Raw genomic sequence first — 14,218 nt, 5'->3', positions numbered from 1 at the left:
TGCAATATATGTATAAATGGAAGTTTGATTTTGGATTCAGTATCACAGCTTCTTTCCAAAGCATGGTAGATTCTGTCAGGAAACAGGAATTTTTTCTTTTAAACCAGTGAATGTGGATATTAAGCCAAATATATTATCTGAAATGGAAAAAACAATATGCAATTGCTCGTGCGGTGTAAAACAAGTATACAGCTGCAGTAGAACAATACCGATTCAAACATTCGATGAATAGAAACAAGCTGTCTGTTGACTCGGCAAAATAAGATCGATTAAGAATTTGCAGATAACAAACAAAAGTGTAAATTAATTGAAAAAAACAAAAAACAATACCATGATGAAAGTACAAAAAAAAAAGAAAAAAGAAAAAAAGAAGAAGCAAAACACATCATTGTGGGGATTGGAGATCAACAGAGAATTGTTCATCCACTGCAAGATATATATTAGACCACACATGGTAATAACTTTATATATTATATAGTATATACTTGCAATTCAAAACTCACAACAGAGAGCTGGCTATGATGAACTGTTGTTTTCTGCATTCAGTTATGGCCAAATCGTTGCAGGAAAATAGCATATTCATAGTTAGAGGTCCTGCAACAAATATAACCAAATAAAAAAAAGTTAATTTCATCTCTAATTTGGTCATGATTAAAAGTTGTCAATTGATCAAGCTATTCGTGTTAAGACTCAAGCTTGGCTCAGTAAAAGTTGGAAATTTCGAGCTAACTCTTAAGCTTTTACTGCCTAACTCAAGCCTGAGTTCTCAAAACCTAAATATTTGGCACATATATTTGAGTGTGTAAACTCTCAAATTATAAGCTAGAAACCTTCACATAAAGTAAATACCTGGAGTAACCTGAATAAGTAAGAGTTTTGTCATGCCTCAGCTGCAACACACTCAAAAACATGTACCACCAATCCTTGATGATAAAGAGATCCAGACCAGTGAACAATAACCAGGAGGTAAAGATATTATCAGGGTGGTGAATGCTGGTTCATCTGCCGGCTTTATATTATCATTTGAAAGAACAGTGTAATCACAATGCCCTGTTTGTCTGCACATAGGCAGAAGCTTCAGAAGCTTCTGCTATCAAAGCGATAGGTTGACGGGCTTGCAAACAAGCAGCTATATCAAATGGATGCAATTGAGAGCCGTCAAACAACAGATTAACGCCCGGGAGCACAACTTCTTTAGTTTCTGTATCATCTGATTCAGGTTTTGATGCATTTGCAGAAGAAGATTCTTCAATAGGCCTCGTTGCAGCCTCATATACTGGAGCAAGTGCATATGATCTGCAAGCAAACATTTTTAGTCATTCAACAGCATAGCAAGTGCAAAACTGGTAGCATCACTGAATGGATAGAAAGTTGTGTGCTTTTTTTGTGTGCTTTTGTGGCTGAGAAAGGGAAACACTCAGAATATCATATTCATAATTTTATGGCCTGACATAAGTGGCAACATACAAGACATCTACATTTATTTGGAAATTTTTTTATGGAATATTCACTTTTATTTCAGATTTAACTGAACATGGCTGGATATATACAACAGTAGGTTGCTATTCTTTTCCACTACATCCACCCTTCATCATACCCTTATCCTGCAGTAAGTCGAACAACTATATAATCAACCCACTTAACTTTAACTATCAAACCAAATGAAGCCCGTATAGATGAGAATATTACAGGATGCAGGATAGTTTCCTTATTCAAAAAGATTCATGTAACTAGCTGAAAGGGGGAAAAAGTATTTGTTAGTCTCTTTAGTTGAGTTCTTTTGCAGCATCTCCAATTTCATGTGTACATCTACACCTAAACACACAAAACACAAAAATGCTACAATTTTGGTAAAAGGCTAAAAGCATACCTTAGAATACTTCCATCAAAACTTAGAACTTCAGTCCTGGGACGCTGTCGGTTAGCAAGTTTGAGTCTCTGGTGTTCACTAGAGGCTTCAGATATCGGCGTAGAAGGATCACGTGGACTCCACCTTCCACTGGCATAATTCATCAATTGACGAGATGGTTCCTTTATAGGTTCTCTGTGGTAAAAATGCTTTGCACTAGGGCCTGTTGCTTGATACTCTGAACAAATTTCTCGCAACATCTTCCTCAAACTCTGCATGGAATCATGGTGCTTGGCAAACAAGTCTGTTTGAAGCAAATGCGATGAAACCACCCTTTCACAAATCCTCCGACACAGATTTGGATTGAATAAAGGGATTCCAAATTCCAAGCTTAAAGGAACCCATTCATATTTTTTATCATCAGGAAGAAACATGTCAGATTCTCTTTCCTTTCCAAGTCTTAATAGGCGTATATAACCCACCGTTAACAGTTCAAATTTGCTGGAGAAAGCACTCAACAATGAACTGAAAGATGCATTTTCTTCAGGGTACTGTCCCATCTCTATTCCACTTTGAGCTATAGAACTGCCAAAGTTCTGAATAGGTAGTGCAATATCTGCTGTAACAATCTTTTCAGACCCATCAAGATCACATTTGCTCAGAGGCTGTACTAACACAGCCGAGTATTTGAGCATGGAATTTAAACAATGTAATAAGACATTACCATCAACCAAATTTCCTTCAAACTTGCCTCCTAGTCCGCCAATGGTAGATCCATCCCAAGACCAAATTAGGGCCTTCTCACAACCAGCTAATGGTATAGGGAGCATTCGCAAACACTGGCCTTTCATCAAAACAACTGACAATGGTCCACTCTCCATGGTTGTATATAAAACTAGCTTCATCCAAGGTGTCATCGAAGAATAAGAAGGTGGACCAAAATGGACGGGACCTGAAGGACCAGGTAACACTGATGAAGAAGGAAGTGGGACCATAGAAACAATAATGTCATAATCCCTGAGAAATAGTCGTTCTAATGTTGCTGGTGCTAAAGCAGCCAGACTTTCACACCTGAGAACATCAACCCCGTATTTCCTTTTCTTCTTCAATGGGCCTTTATCATTATTTGGAGCTTCTGACAGTATAACATTATCTTGATCCTTTACCAGAAAATCATTAATTGGTCCACTGCTACCATCTTTAGAAGAAAAACTTATAGATGAACCATCATCGATGCTAACAGCATCAGAGCCTGTTGTTCCAAAAGAATCAAGAAATGGCTGTGGAGCATCAGAGCCTGTTTCATTTGCTCCAGAATCGTAAGATTCCGGAACTATTTTGATATCAGATATAAGGGAACTTGCCTCATCAGCCACTGGCAGCTGCTTATCAATTTGATTACCAATTATATCACCTACTTCATTTGTGGCCAATCCTCCACTTTGAAGACACTCTAGAACACACCTAAGACTAAATGCATGGTTTGCAAATTCCTGCAATTCACCCTCAAATCTTTTTCCTTCCAAAGTGGTAAGATCTTTGCAAAGTTCTGCAATACTAGAATCACCCAACTTTCCAGCTTCATATAATGTAACAGCATGAGATTTTAATCCTGCAATAGAAAAGAAAAATTAGAGAGACAGATGAGCAGCATCTTAACAAACGCCTATATGTGCCTTATTGGACATTAAACTAAAAGTTTGCAAGATCTTGTTTCTTACATTTTGTCTTGTGAAACATCAGGCAATAAAGATGGGGGATGCCAACAAGATTTGATACATTGTAGTGTCAAAATGTGTAGTTGGAGAGTTAATGTGTCTGAGGGTTTAAGTGGCCAATTTAGACCACGTATTAGTGTGGGCAAGAAACTAGTATGTAAAATCTTCAGTATGAAAAGAAAAGACTGAACCTGGAGAAAGAGAACCCATCATCAGATACGATGTTATGTTAGCATCCACAACAAATGCAGCATGGGCGGTTCCAGAAACTGGTCTGCGCCGTTCCGCCAAAGGACCACGACCTTGTTGACCAACACTCTCTGAGTTCAAGCTTACATTCGAACCATCCTCATCATCACTGAGTAAACTACTGGGAGAGCCTGGTATATTCAATTCCTGAAGTACAGATTCTGGATCTATAAGCTTTATGGCCCAACCCAAGCGGCAGGCAAAAGATGCAGCAGCCTGTAGCTGGAAGAGGTCAGCTTGCAATGTTGCAGCCAATTCAGCAACAGTTGCATTCTCACTTGATACCACAAAAACAGCATAGAGTAGCCTGGATCATAGTTATGTCATATAAGACATTACTAATATGCAAAATCTAAACATGATCTAAGCATATACAATTTATTCAAGTCAGGAACAGAAACAATTGTTAGAGCGTACATTCCAAAGGTAGTCTTTAGAATCCAGGGAACTTACTCCTCGATGGGATCTTCATAAGACTGTTCCCTGTTAGATACGAAACCTTCCAGCCTGGAAACTGAATCAGTGTAATCATTCAATACACACAATGAAAGGTAACAAAATTGAAAAGCATCAAATGCAGGAAAAGAGAATTTCATATCTATCTCTATGCTGTCAAATCAATAGTCTTCATTAAAAACTGTTGATCTTATTATAGATGGGAAAAGGAATCAATACATAGCTTTCTCATATGAAATGAATAAACAACCACAAGATGATATTTAAAGAACACCAACAGAAATCCACAAATAGAATAATTGAAAATCTAAGCCTGATACACTTTCAGTGGACAACTATAAATTAGATTAGGAAAGTGTCTAGGTGATCGGTGATGCTAATTATTTTAAATTTTATTTTTTTAAGAAAGCCTTTACCTAAACAGATCATTGGGGCATGAATCTTAAGCTCAAGGACAAAAAGATCAAACTCTAAAGCCTAGGCAACTTTTTAAGCATCAGATAAAACACAGAATAAACTAATTTTTACTGACAGGAATAGCTCATATTTTTTTAAAATTAGTGGCTTCGCTCATTGTCCCTAGGCTGTAATTTCAAGAAATATATGGGTAAACAAAATGACTTCTAAACCACAAATTAATAAATTAGACAACATTGTGACTGTTGTTCCCGTATACAGCAAAACTTGCATGCATTCTCAAGAGAAACCGAGATGCTCCTAAAATATACTTATGGATTCAACAACTTTGAGATATATGGACCTAATAATTACTACGTTCAACAGCTGGAGTTATACAAAAACATGAAGAAAAAGTTATTCTCAATAATAACAAAACTTTATAACATAGAGACTACATTTACAAATTGCATAGAAAAATATTATTAAAAAAGACTGCAGATCTGCAACCTACCTTTAAAACGATCATCAGGAAATACAGGTACATCAAAGTAGATCAGTCCTCTCCGGAAGAGCCCTTGTATAATATTAGGATCGAAGAGAACAAATGAGTTTGCTTCTTCCTTGCAAACTTTGTCAATTGTTGCCATTTCTTCTTCAGTGAGTTTCTGCATGGCATTACTTTCTTTCTAGTTCATTACATCAAGAATGATTTCTAAGATTGCACATCTTTATATGGGATGCCATCTCAAATGCAATCACTGATCAAGCATTCATTTCTACAAACAAGCAGATGCCATTTGATAACCAATGAGAAGTTTACCTTAAACTCCTCCAAAGTAAAGTTAACCAGGCAAACACCCCACCATGGTTCGATTGAAAAGTCCACGGGCTGTGTGGGCAGCAACTCTTTTGCAATTGACTTATTCAGTTTCCACATAATTTTCTGGAAATCTCCAAAACCAAAAGCAGGAGTCAATGCAATAAAAACTCTACCTAGAAAGAGCTCAAAATATTTTAAAAAAATTGCATGCAACGAACTTCAAGAATTTTCCATGGTACTTTGCCTTCCTGCATAAAATATTTAATACAAGGGAATATAATGAATCATAGAACACTTCATGAGTAACATACATTATATAAATATATTTGTGCATCATTGAAAACTTTAGATTATTCCGAAAATTCAGCGCATCAAGGGTTCCCCATCTATCTGAACTATACATCAATAAGTTAGGTGCCATTCAGTGTTACTGGACACAAGTACACATGTCAAGTATCCAAGTATTAGAGAGTATATGACACTTGAATTCAATGAAAACTGGAAACATACACATGGCAGTTAATATATATGACTATATATATATTTATATATGCACATGTGTGTATGTGTAAAAATGTAGACATGTGAATCATATTGATATTTAGAAGGATGGTGAACATTTTTCGTAAGACAAGCGTTTTTTTAGGTATATTCATACATATAAGCACTTTGAATTCTATTATTTTTAGAAAGGTAGAGACCATTGTAATAACACACGTTTTCATTACGAAAAATAGAGTTTAAAACAAAGAATTTAAATTTAAATCATACCAAAATCTAAATTACAATAAATAGGAATTTTAAAATCACGACAAGTCATTATTAAAAGACTTAAAAGATAATAATCAAATTATAAAGATAGGAAAAATATAAAAACCATTCATTTTAAAAAGATAAAAAATAAGATAATTCAAAACTTTAATTTTCAAATAAATAAATTAAAATAAGATCATGTGCAAACAGGTGAACCAATGATTTCAACTTATCATACTCTATCTATAGAAAATATACATAGCCTAGTATGAAAACATTGGGCGCTCCTGGTAATACATCTAGGGTGGTAAACTATTTTATCTCATTTTATCACCCAATCCTTCAACCAATCACACGACTTGGGGCTAGGAGTTATCTCACCAACTTATCTTTCAAAATTTTATTAAAAAAATAGAAATATTTACATAAATATATGCTAATACTCCAAAATAATTAATATTATTTATAAATGGGCACCTGCAGGTAACTAACTTAAGAATTAAGTAGTAAGCAAAACATAAGATCGCATGAAATCAACATGGATGTGACATGACAACTGAAACTGATGCAGAAGTGTAGTGAAGGTTGCAGAAAGAAATGGTAGCCTTAAGATGGCGGAACCACTGCATACGTGATAGCTGAAAGTAAACTACATACATAAACTATAAAATAAGCAGTTGCAAGTTAATTCTACATGACAGATAGGCCATGCGCGCTGCACAAAACCTATTAAAACAGGAAAATTTATTGACTTCTTAAAACCAATTGAGCACATTATGCTGCACTAACAAGGACAAAGATGAGGGTAATGTGCATCAAGATAGATATTTGAAAGGTACTGACAACATTAGTGCTGAAAACTATAAGGAAATAGCCTGCAACTTTGATATAAGCAAGTTTATGTAGGCTAAAAAGAACGCACAAACCAATACCTTCGATCTGCACTTATTCATTATGTCAATAAACTCATTTCTTCCTATTCCTGTAAGTCGTAATGAATCAGCAGCACTGAAATTAGGGATGCTGTCATATGGTTGTTCTGCAAGAGAGGCAGCAAAGTCATGGCACAATTTGATGCAAGGTTCTGCTAAATTTAATTATCACATAAAAGTGAGTAATGTGCTGCAAATACTATTTTATCAACTTGATCATATTGAAACAATGATTACATTGTAGTCACAAATTGAAAAAGCAGAAAATAAGAATTTATGCTGTTTTTTTTATTTACATTTTAAATTGGTCATTAAGATGCAAAACACTAACAAAAATGAGTTATACAACTCTAAATTTGGCTCAACAATTATAGTTCTTTGATAAGTTTGACATGAGAGATTTAGTTCTCAACCCAGTCATGAAAATGACAAATGAGATTCTAACAACCAAACTTCAATATTTATATCCTCAATATGTCAAAATGTAGTTTTTAAAGAAGTTCAAACGTGTTCGCCATATGATGCAAGCAGCTCGTCACCAGTGATCAGTAAATGATTATGTACATCTAAGCATAGGAATTACCACTTTTCATAACTTCAAAGATCATATCGCAGTAATACTTGAATGGTGAAACCCTCATAACTCGGCAAACATATTCTGCCAGATGATAAGGAAATAGCTGCCAACAAATTAAATTGAAAATGTTAAAATGAAACTTACAGAAAGAAAAAATAGTCATGCAAGAAGGTAAAAATATAACTATTACCACTGCTTGACAAATGCATGAAAAATTTGTGTTTAAAGGCGGCTTCAATTTCAGTAAGTGAACAAAAAGAAAAAGTCAATAAAAAAATAGAAGCATATGAAAGTTATCCATTTTCCAAATGAGAGAAACAAATATGGGAATCACAAGACACTGCTAAAAAAAAAATAATATGTGATCAAGTAGACAAAAAGAAGGTTCGATACATACTGCAAGGTTCTTACGCAAATAACGCATCATCTCCTCATAGTATTCTCCTTCTTTGCACACTTTACGTGCAAAACAAGTATTCCACTGCAATCGTTTTTTAATGCAATAGTCTATTATCCTGCACTCATGGAGGAGTAAACCAGAAATTTTATTTTCAATCTCACAGACCTTGAATTTGATTACACAAAAATTCCACAAATGCATACATGGCAGGAACATCTACTTCAGGGGATTTAAAAAAATACTAATAATAAGAAACTCTAAAGGCTATTTATCTGATATAAAGGGGTGACAAATTAAACAGTATCAAGAGTGAAAACAACATTAGTTATATAAAAAACATGCAACTTTGAAGGAATATGTTTGAATGCAGGCAGGCAGCCAGCCAGCCAAAAGACTAACATATTTGAGCCATCATGTTGATACAGTAACCCTACAAATCTGTGCACCTTAGTGTAAGACACAAGATACTACAAAAAATCTAAAGATTTCATCTTAACAAAAAAGAAATGCATACTCTTGGATTATTTATTTTGGCATGCTGAAAGCTGAAAACTAGCAAGTTACAGATATCTCCCATGACCAAAATTTGAGCATAAAGATTACAAGACTTGTTACCTAGACAAGAGTTAAAACATAATATAATCAATTAAGAAAACTCTTACATTTATTAATCCGGTTAAAATTAGTGCTACACTAGATACAGAAAATCCAATAGCACAATATTACAATGGAACTGTCTCATGGCAGACATTCTAATATACTTAATAGTTAGAATTATACAAGATATTTCACAGTACATAATTGAGCACTGCCCATCCAGTAAGTTCTCATCATTATCCATGTCACAACAAAAATTACTTTAACCATTCCAGCACAAACATCACATCTAGATCGAGCAAATCCCAAGCTTGCACAAGCCAACCTCATGCATCATAATGTCGTAACTTTCTCTACTACCTAAACACTTGATAATTCAAAGAATCCATTGGATATAAAGACAATGACATCGAGAAACATAGAAAAGAAACAAGAACACAATGGAAAAAGAAACCAAACCTCCGGTGCCACTCTTCCTTGGATGCAAGAGTGGACTGCAGACGCTTGGGGAGGTTCTCCCAAGGGCATTCCTCCCTTATCGCCTTCAAGATCAGCTGCTCCTCAATCGTCGCCGGAACGCGATGCATCCTCTCCACAACTACAAAACATCAACAACAACTGAATCATCATCAGACTCGAGATCTACATCAAAATTCATCAAATTTCAGATCAAGAAACGATCAAACAACAGATCAAACAACGAGAAAACATCGAAAAACAAAAGATCTAGATCTGCATGGATTCAAAATACCAGAGATCTTTGGGATTCTTGGATCGAGGCTTGGAGAGGAGAGGCGGTGGTGGAGAAGGCGAGAGAAGGGGACGATGGCCGGAGCGGAGGAGTCTTTGGACTATTCCTTAACGGGTCGGATTGCTACGCCCTTGGATCCGAGATTATAAACCCGAAAAAGACACTGCTGACGTGGCACTGTGATCATTCCTACCACAACAACGACCATGACTAAAATGCACATGCCATTTCTTTTTCGCTTATAAACCTTGGATTCTTTTTTAAATTTTCTTACATGATAAGTATATTTTGAAAAATATCAAATTTCAAGGGTGGCTAATGATGTTTTGATTTATTGAACCAACAGCTTGGTCTATTAGCACAGCGTTTGATCTATTAAGACTGTGTTTTTTTGTGTAAGGTTCTCATTTTAAAGAAACCCAAGATCAAAATCTATGTAAGATGAGGGCACAATATTATTAAGCTTGATGATATGTTCTACATCGGTGCACGTTCCGTGACTATAAACCTTAAATGGTGGTGTTTATCGTCTAGTATTAAATATATATATATATATATTGACACTGGATCTCTTGTATAGGGTCTTCGTATTCTTGTGGAGGAGACGGGTTTAACCTCACTCATGTATGGTGCAGTCACATGTGTGTTGAGATATTAACTCTATATTAGTACATGCAACATTTGTTTTTCAAGTATAATTGTTAAAAATAAAACCAATGCACAGATATCATTTGGTCTTATTAGCATTGGCCTGTCTACATATGATGTTTGTCGTCATGATGATGAAATAGGCTCAAATTCTAACTCGAACAGATGAAGGGTACAAGTGTTATATAGCTCAACTTCTCCTATGCGTCTAACACTGGCCTGTGACTTAATTGTATTTGTATCGAAAAAAAAACACAAAATCAATGGAATAGCTCCTCAAACACAAAAAATAATTAAATCAAAATAATTCATGAACACATAAAAACTTAAGAGATCATAAAACACAACAATTTTTTTTTTAACATAAAGCGTTAATATATAATTTGAGTTTAAAATATAAAAATATTTCAGGAATTTATTTATTTATTTATTTTTGTAAAAACTCATTTAAAATAATATTTTTCAGAATTATCACTAGAATGGAGGGTCAAAATGTTATTAAAGAACATGCCAGGGAGCAATGTGCAAATACTCCCAATGAGCCAGACTCACGTGGCACACTATGATGGTTCGCGCCAGCGAGTCACGTGCGAAGAACGTGAGACTCTCATGAGTGCGTTCCAACGAAGCCCTTCGTTTCCAAAACCCTCGAGAAACCCTAGCGCGCCATTAGAGCACCAAAACCATGCTCTTCTTCTCCATTCTCAAGCGATCTCTCACTAGAAGCCCTAATCCCAGGATCTCCATCTTCTTCTCCGTTCTTCAATCACCTTTCCACTCAGCAAGGCCTCGGATTAGGTGTCTTAATGGGAGTATTGGATTTGTTGGGAGCTCGGAAAGGTTGGATTTTTCTTGTTTTCCGAGAAGGTTCAGATGGTTTTCTTCTTCAGTAGCGGCGACGTCTGATGGGCTAACGGTGGATGGAATTGTGGCTAAGGGATGGACGATACTTGACGAGGATGATGGGGATTGGAAGAGCCACGCCGCCGCCATTGCTCAGTCTATCCAGCTCATCAAGAAGCGATTGCAGGTGCTTTGCTAGCTAACCTCTTTTAGATTTCTCAAATATCAGATTGGCTTTGATTTTGTGCTTACATGGTGAATTGTGGAGTTTTGACAATTGAAAAGGTTGGATTTTTTTTAATCTTGTGAGCTTGGGATTTTTCTAAAATAGCAAGATTATATTCTGGAAGTGGAAAATAATTTCTCTGGTTTACTTCCTATTTTTCTCTGTTTTCGTGCTGCATTAAAGTTGAAAACTTGTATTAGTATTGAATTCGTGCTTATATTGACACTGTATTATGGATTTTGGAGAATTGATTATCTGATGATGAGAACTTCTAGATGTTTGAAAAGGTTATCTTGTGAACTTGGTTTGTTTATAAAGTAAAAGGAGTATATTATGACAGTGGATAAAGATGGTTGTGAGGCTGGAGCAGTTATCTGCAACAATTAACAAGGCAGACCTTTGGGATGATCCAGTTTATGCGGGGAGGGTTAGTCGTGAGCATGGAGGATTAATGAGCAAGATGAAAGAGGTAAAGGGTTTTGAACAAGACTTGCTTGAGCACATTGATATGCTGAAGCTTGCTCGAGAAGAGAACGATCAACATTTGGAATTGGTGGGCTTCCTATTTTAGGCATGTATTTTCTAATTCTTCACATTCTTGTGATATTATTTAGTTACAAAGAAGAATACTGATTATTTGGTATTCATGTGTTTCTGTTGAAAGTTTGTATATTTAGATCATATACTTAATTAATTCATTAAATTGGTTTCTTATCCCCATACTTCCTAGTTAACAAAATGCTACATAGCATGTCATTGTTGTGTTTATGATTCATTCAAGGGATTTGTTATGTATGATAACTGCAATTTAATCTCTTTGCTGTCACTTAACCAGGAATCTATGCAAGCATTAATTAATATGAGGAGAACAGCTAAAGAGAAAGAGCTTGAAGCACTGTTGGCTGGTGAAAATGATTCCTGCTCTTGTTTTATAGAGGTATATATATATATATATATATTTTGTCTCTTATGCTATCTACCTAATGTATTTGAAAAATAAGATTGTAACCCCAAGAGTTCATTTGTTAGTTTTTTCTTACAGCATCATGCGATGAATAACTTAGGTGCTTTTTTTTAGCTTATCATGCAATTATCTCACTGATAGTTGCACTCTATGTTTTCTGCTTTAGTATTTTTCTTGAACTTGTAAAGCCACCTCGCAAATGTTCAGTTTTTGTATAAACTTTGTGACCTGGTTCCAGTTTCTTGAGTAAGCTTGATATTGATGAAAAGGACAGGTACATTTCGTAGCTAAGCTAAAAAGAGTTTACACATAAGAGCAGGTTGAGTGAACCAATATATTTTTCCAAGCATGTTAATATGCTTCTATGTCTTCACGTTTCTGGTGTTGGGTGGGATCTTAGGATTTAGATTATCATGATATAGGTTCAAGCAGGAGCTGGAGGAACTGAGAGCATGGACTGGGCTGCAATGCTTGTGAACATGTACACAATGTGGGCTCAACGCCATGGTTACGGGGTCACAATTGTGGATGAAATGCCTGGTGAGGTTGCGGGAATAAAGGTTCATTTTCTAACTTTTTAATGTATGCTTTTTATAGCACCTGAATGCTTTTTACGCCACGTGGAAGTGAACGATCTCTTTATTTATTGCATAACTTAAACTTTTCTCTGAGTATGCCAAAAAAATTTCACTTGATTTGAATTGATGGTTTGATTCCAAAATGATCCAATAATTGCAAAACTAATTAATTTTTGGTGATGTTTGTTTTGGAGTACTTGAAATTAGCAATTTATCTTCCATTGGGGGAGTAACTTATGTTTTTATGGGAAAGACAGTAGGTAATGCTTGTCAAATTATATTTGCTTCCAAGTTGAATTATGGGAACTAATGAAAGGGAAGATCTATGTTGTATACCTACAGTTTATTCATATAGAAATCTCCTTTGCAGCGTGCTACAATCAAAGTAGATGGAGAGTATTCATTTGGATATGCCAAAGCAGAGGTTGGGGTGCACAGATTGGTTCGAATTTCCCCATTTGATAGTGCAAAGAAGCGGCATACATCTTTTGCAGCCGTAGCGGTAATACCGATCCTGGGTGATGTCTCTACTCGATATCAGATTAAAGAATCGGACCTTCGTATTGAACGTTTTCGTGCTGGGGGTGCTGGCGGCCAGCATGTAAACACAACGGAGAGTGCAGTCAGAATCACCCACATACCGACCGGAATTTCTGCAACTTGTCAAAATGAAAGGTAATGATTTCTTTCAATATATTATTTCTGAACTCAGTTTCTCAAATGCCTGATGAAATCTTCCCATTTAAGTTTATATCACCTCAGAGATAGAACTGATGGTCTTGAGTTAATAATAAACACAGATCACAACATTCAAACAAAGCATCAGCTATGTCTGTACTTCAGTCGAGGTTGGACCAGCTTGAGATGGCAAGGCAAGCTCAGCTGAATGCAGAGCACACACAGTCCCTCACCGAAATCAGTTGGGGCAACCACATACGGAGCTACGTACTCCATGTTAGTATTATATCTTTCATCTTACTTTTCTCGTCTTTGTTTCTTGTGTGATGCCTTTCGTATTTTCGCTTTTCAGCCTTACCGAATGGTTAAAGATCTTCGGACGAAACTATGAAGTCTCAGAGCCCGGATTCTGTGCTGGAGGGTGAGCTTGATGGCTTCATTTTAAATTTCCTATCTTCATCACTGGATAAAGATGATGACAGTTTATGAAGCCATTAATGTTAAGGTAGACAATTGAAGGAATTAACCCAGAGTTTTTGTGTTGCCTGTCAGAGAGGCAACTCTGTTTGGGTAGTTGCTCTAATATTTACTACACAGAGGTCTACAAACCAAGTTCCATTATTATTATTATTATTATTACTGCAAAAATTTTTTTTTGCAATTCTTTGGTGATAATGTATTGTTTTTATTTTTTTTTTCTTGCTAATTTAATAAAGAATATCAACTTCTGATATCGTCTATGATAAGCTTCATTTTCAGTGTTTTATGTTCTCTTAAACT

The 14,218-nt window shown here is 35.7% G+C and overlaps 2 protein-coding genes across 5 annotated transcripts; one reads left to right on the top strand and one right to left on the bottom strand.

Annotated features, from left to right (window-relative positions):
- Nucleotides 1-246: 246 nt before the first annotated feature.
- LOC120257414 (protein FAM91A1) lies at nt 247-9,636 on the bottom strand. Of its 4 annotated transcripts, none has more exons than XM_039264887.1 (12): nt 9,502-9,636; nt 9,210-9,348; nt 8,151-8,268; nt 7,760-7,856; nt 7,177-7,283; nt 5,492-5,614; nt 5,183-5,336; nt 4,270-4,330; nt 3,759-4,123; nt 1,871-3,461; nt 850-1,296; nt 247-594 (listed from the first exon to the last, which is right to left on the bottom strand). In XM_039264887.1, exons 2-11 carry the CDS (start codon nt 9,335-9,337, stop codon nt 1,041-1,043), a joined length of 3,000 nt encoding a protein of 999 aa, XP_039120821.1. In that variant the 5' UTR covers nt 9,338-9,348; nt 9,502-9,636; the 3' UTR covers nt 247-594; nt 850-1,040. The 4 variants fall into 4 exon arrangements, with proteins under 4 accessions (XP_039120821.1, XP_039120823.1, XP_039120824.1 ...); XM_039264889.1 differs by having other exon boundaries at nt 9,210-9,368; nt 9,502-9,603; XM_039264890.1 differs by lacking the exons at nt 9,210-9,348; nt 9,502-9,636 and having other exon boundaries at nt 8,165-8,250.
- Nucleotides 9,637-10,807: 1,171 nt separating this feature from the next.
- LOC120257411 (peptide chain release factor PrfB2, chloroplastic) lies at nt 10,808-14,178 on the top strand. Its single transcript, XM_039264884.1, is given in 8 exon segments — nt 10,808-11,179; nt 11,559-11,771; nt 12,054-12,155; nt 12,605-12,742; nt 13,131-13,435; nt 13,561-13,714; nt 13,791-13,820; nt 13,823-14,178. Coding segments are annotated over 8 exon segments (1,392 nt in total). The 5' UTR covers nt 10,808-10,834; the 3' UTR covers nt 13,928-14,178.
- The last annotated feature ends 40 nt before the right edge of the window (nt 14,179-14,218 follow it).

The sequence above is a fragment of the Dioscorea cayenensis genome, unplaced genomic scaffold (assembly GCF_009730915.1).
Source record: "Dioscorea cayenensis subsp. rotundata cultivar TDr96_F1 unplaced genomic scaffold, TDr96_F1_v2_PseudoChromosome.rev07_lg8_w22 25.fasta BLBR01002087.1, whole genome shotgun sequence".
Classification (NCBI taxonomy): domain Eukaryota; kingdom Viridiplantae; phylum Streptophyta; class Magnoliopsida; order Dioscoreales; family Dioscoreaceae; genus Dioscorea; species Dioscorea cayenensis.
This window is presented reverse-complemented; position numbering and strand designations above follow the sequence as displayed.

What these genes read in the sequence shown, in the direction of transcription:
- LOC120257414 (XM_039264887.1), bottom strand. Translation starts at nt 9,337, where the DNA reads ATGCATCGCGTTCCGGCGACGATTGAGGAGCAGCTGATCTTGAAGGCG. An exon ending in AAGGAAGAGTGGCACCGGAG is followed by an intron (nt 8,269 to 9,209) that starts GTTTGGTTTCTT and finishes CCATGAGTGCAG; the next exon opens with GATAATAGACTATTGCATTA. An exon ending in CTTTGAAGTTATGAAAAGTG is followed by an intron (nt 7,284 to 7,759) that starts GTAATTCCTATG and finishes CCTCTCTTGCAG; the next exon opens with AACAACCATATGACAGCATC.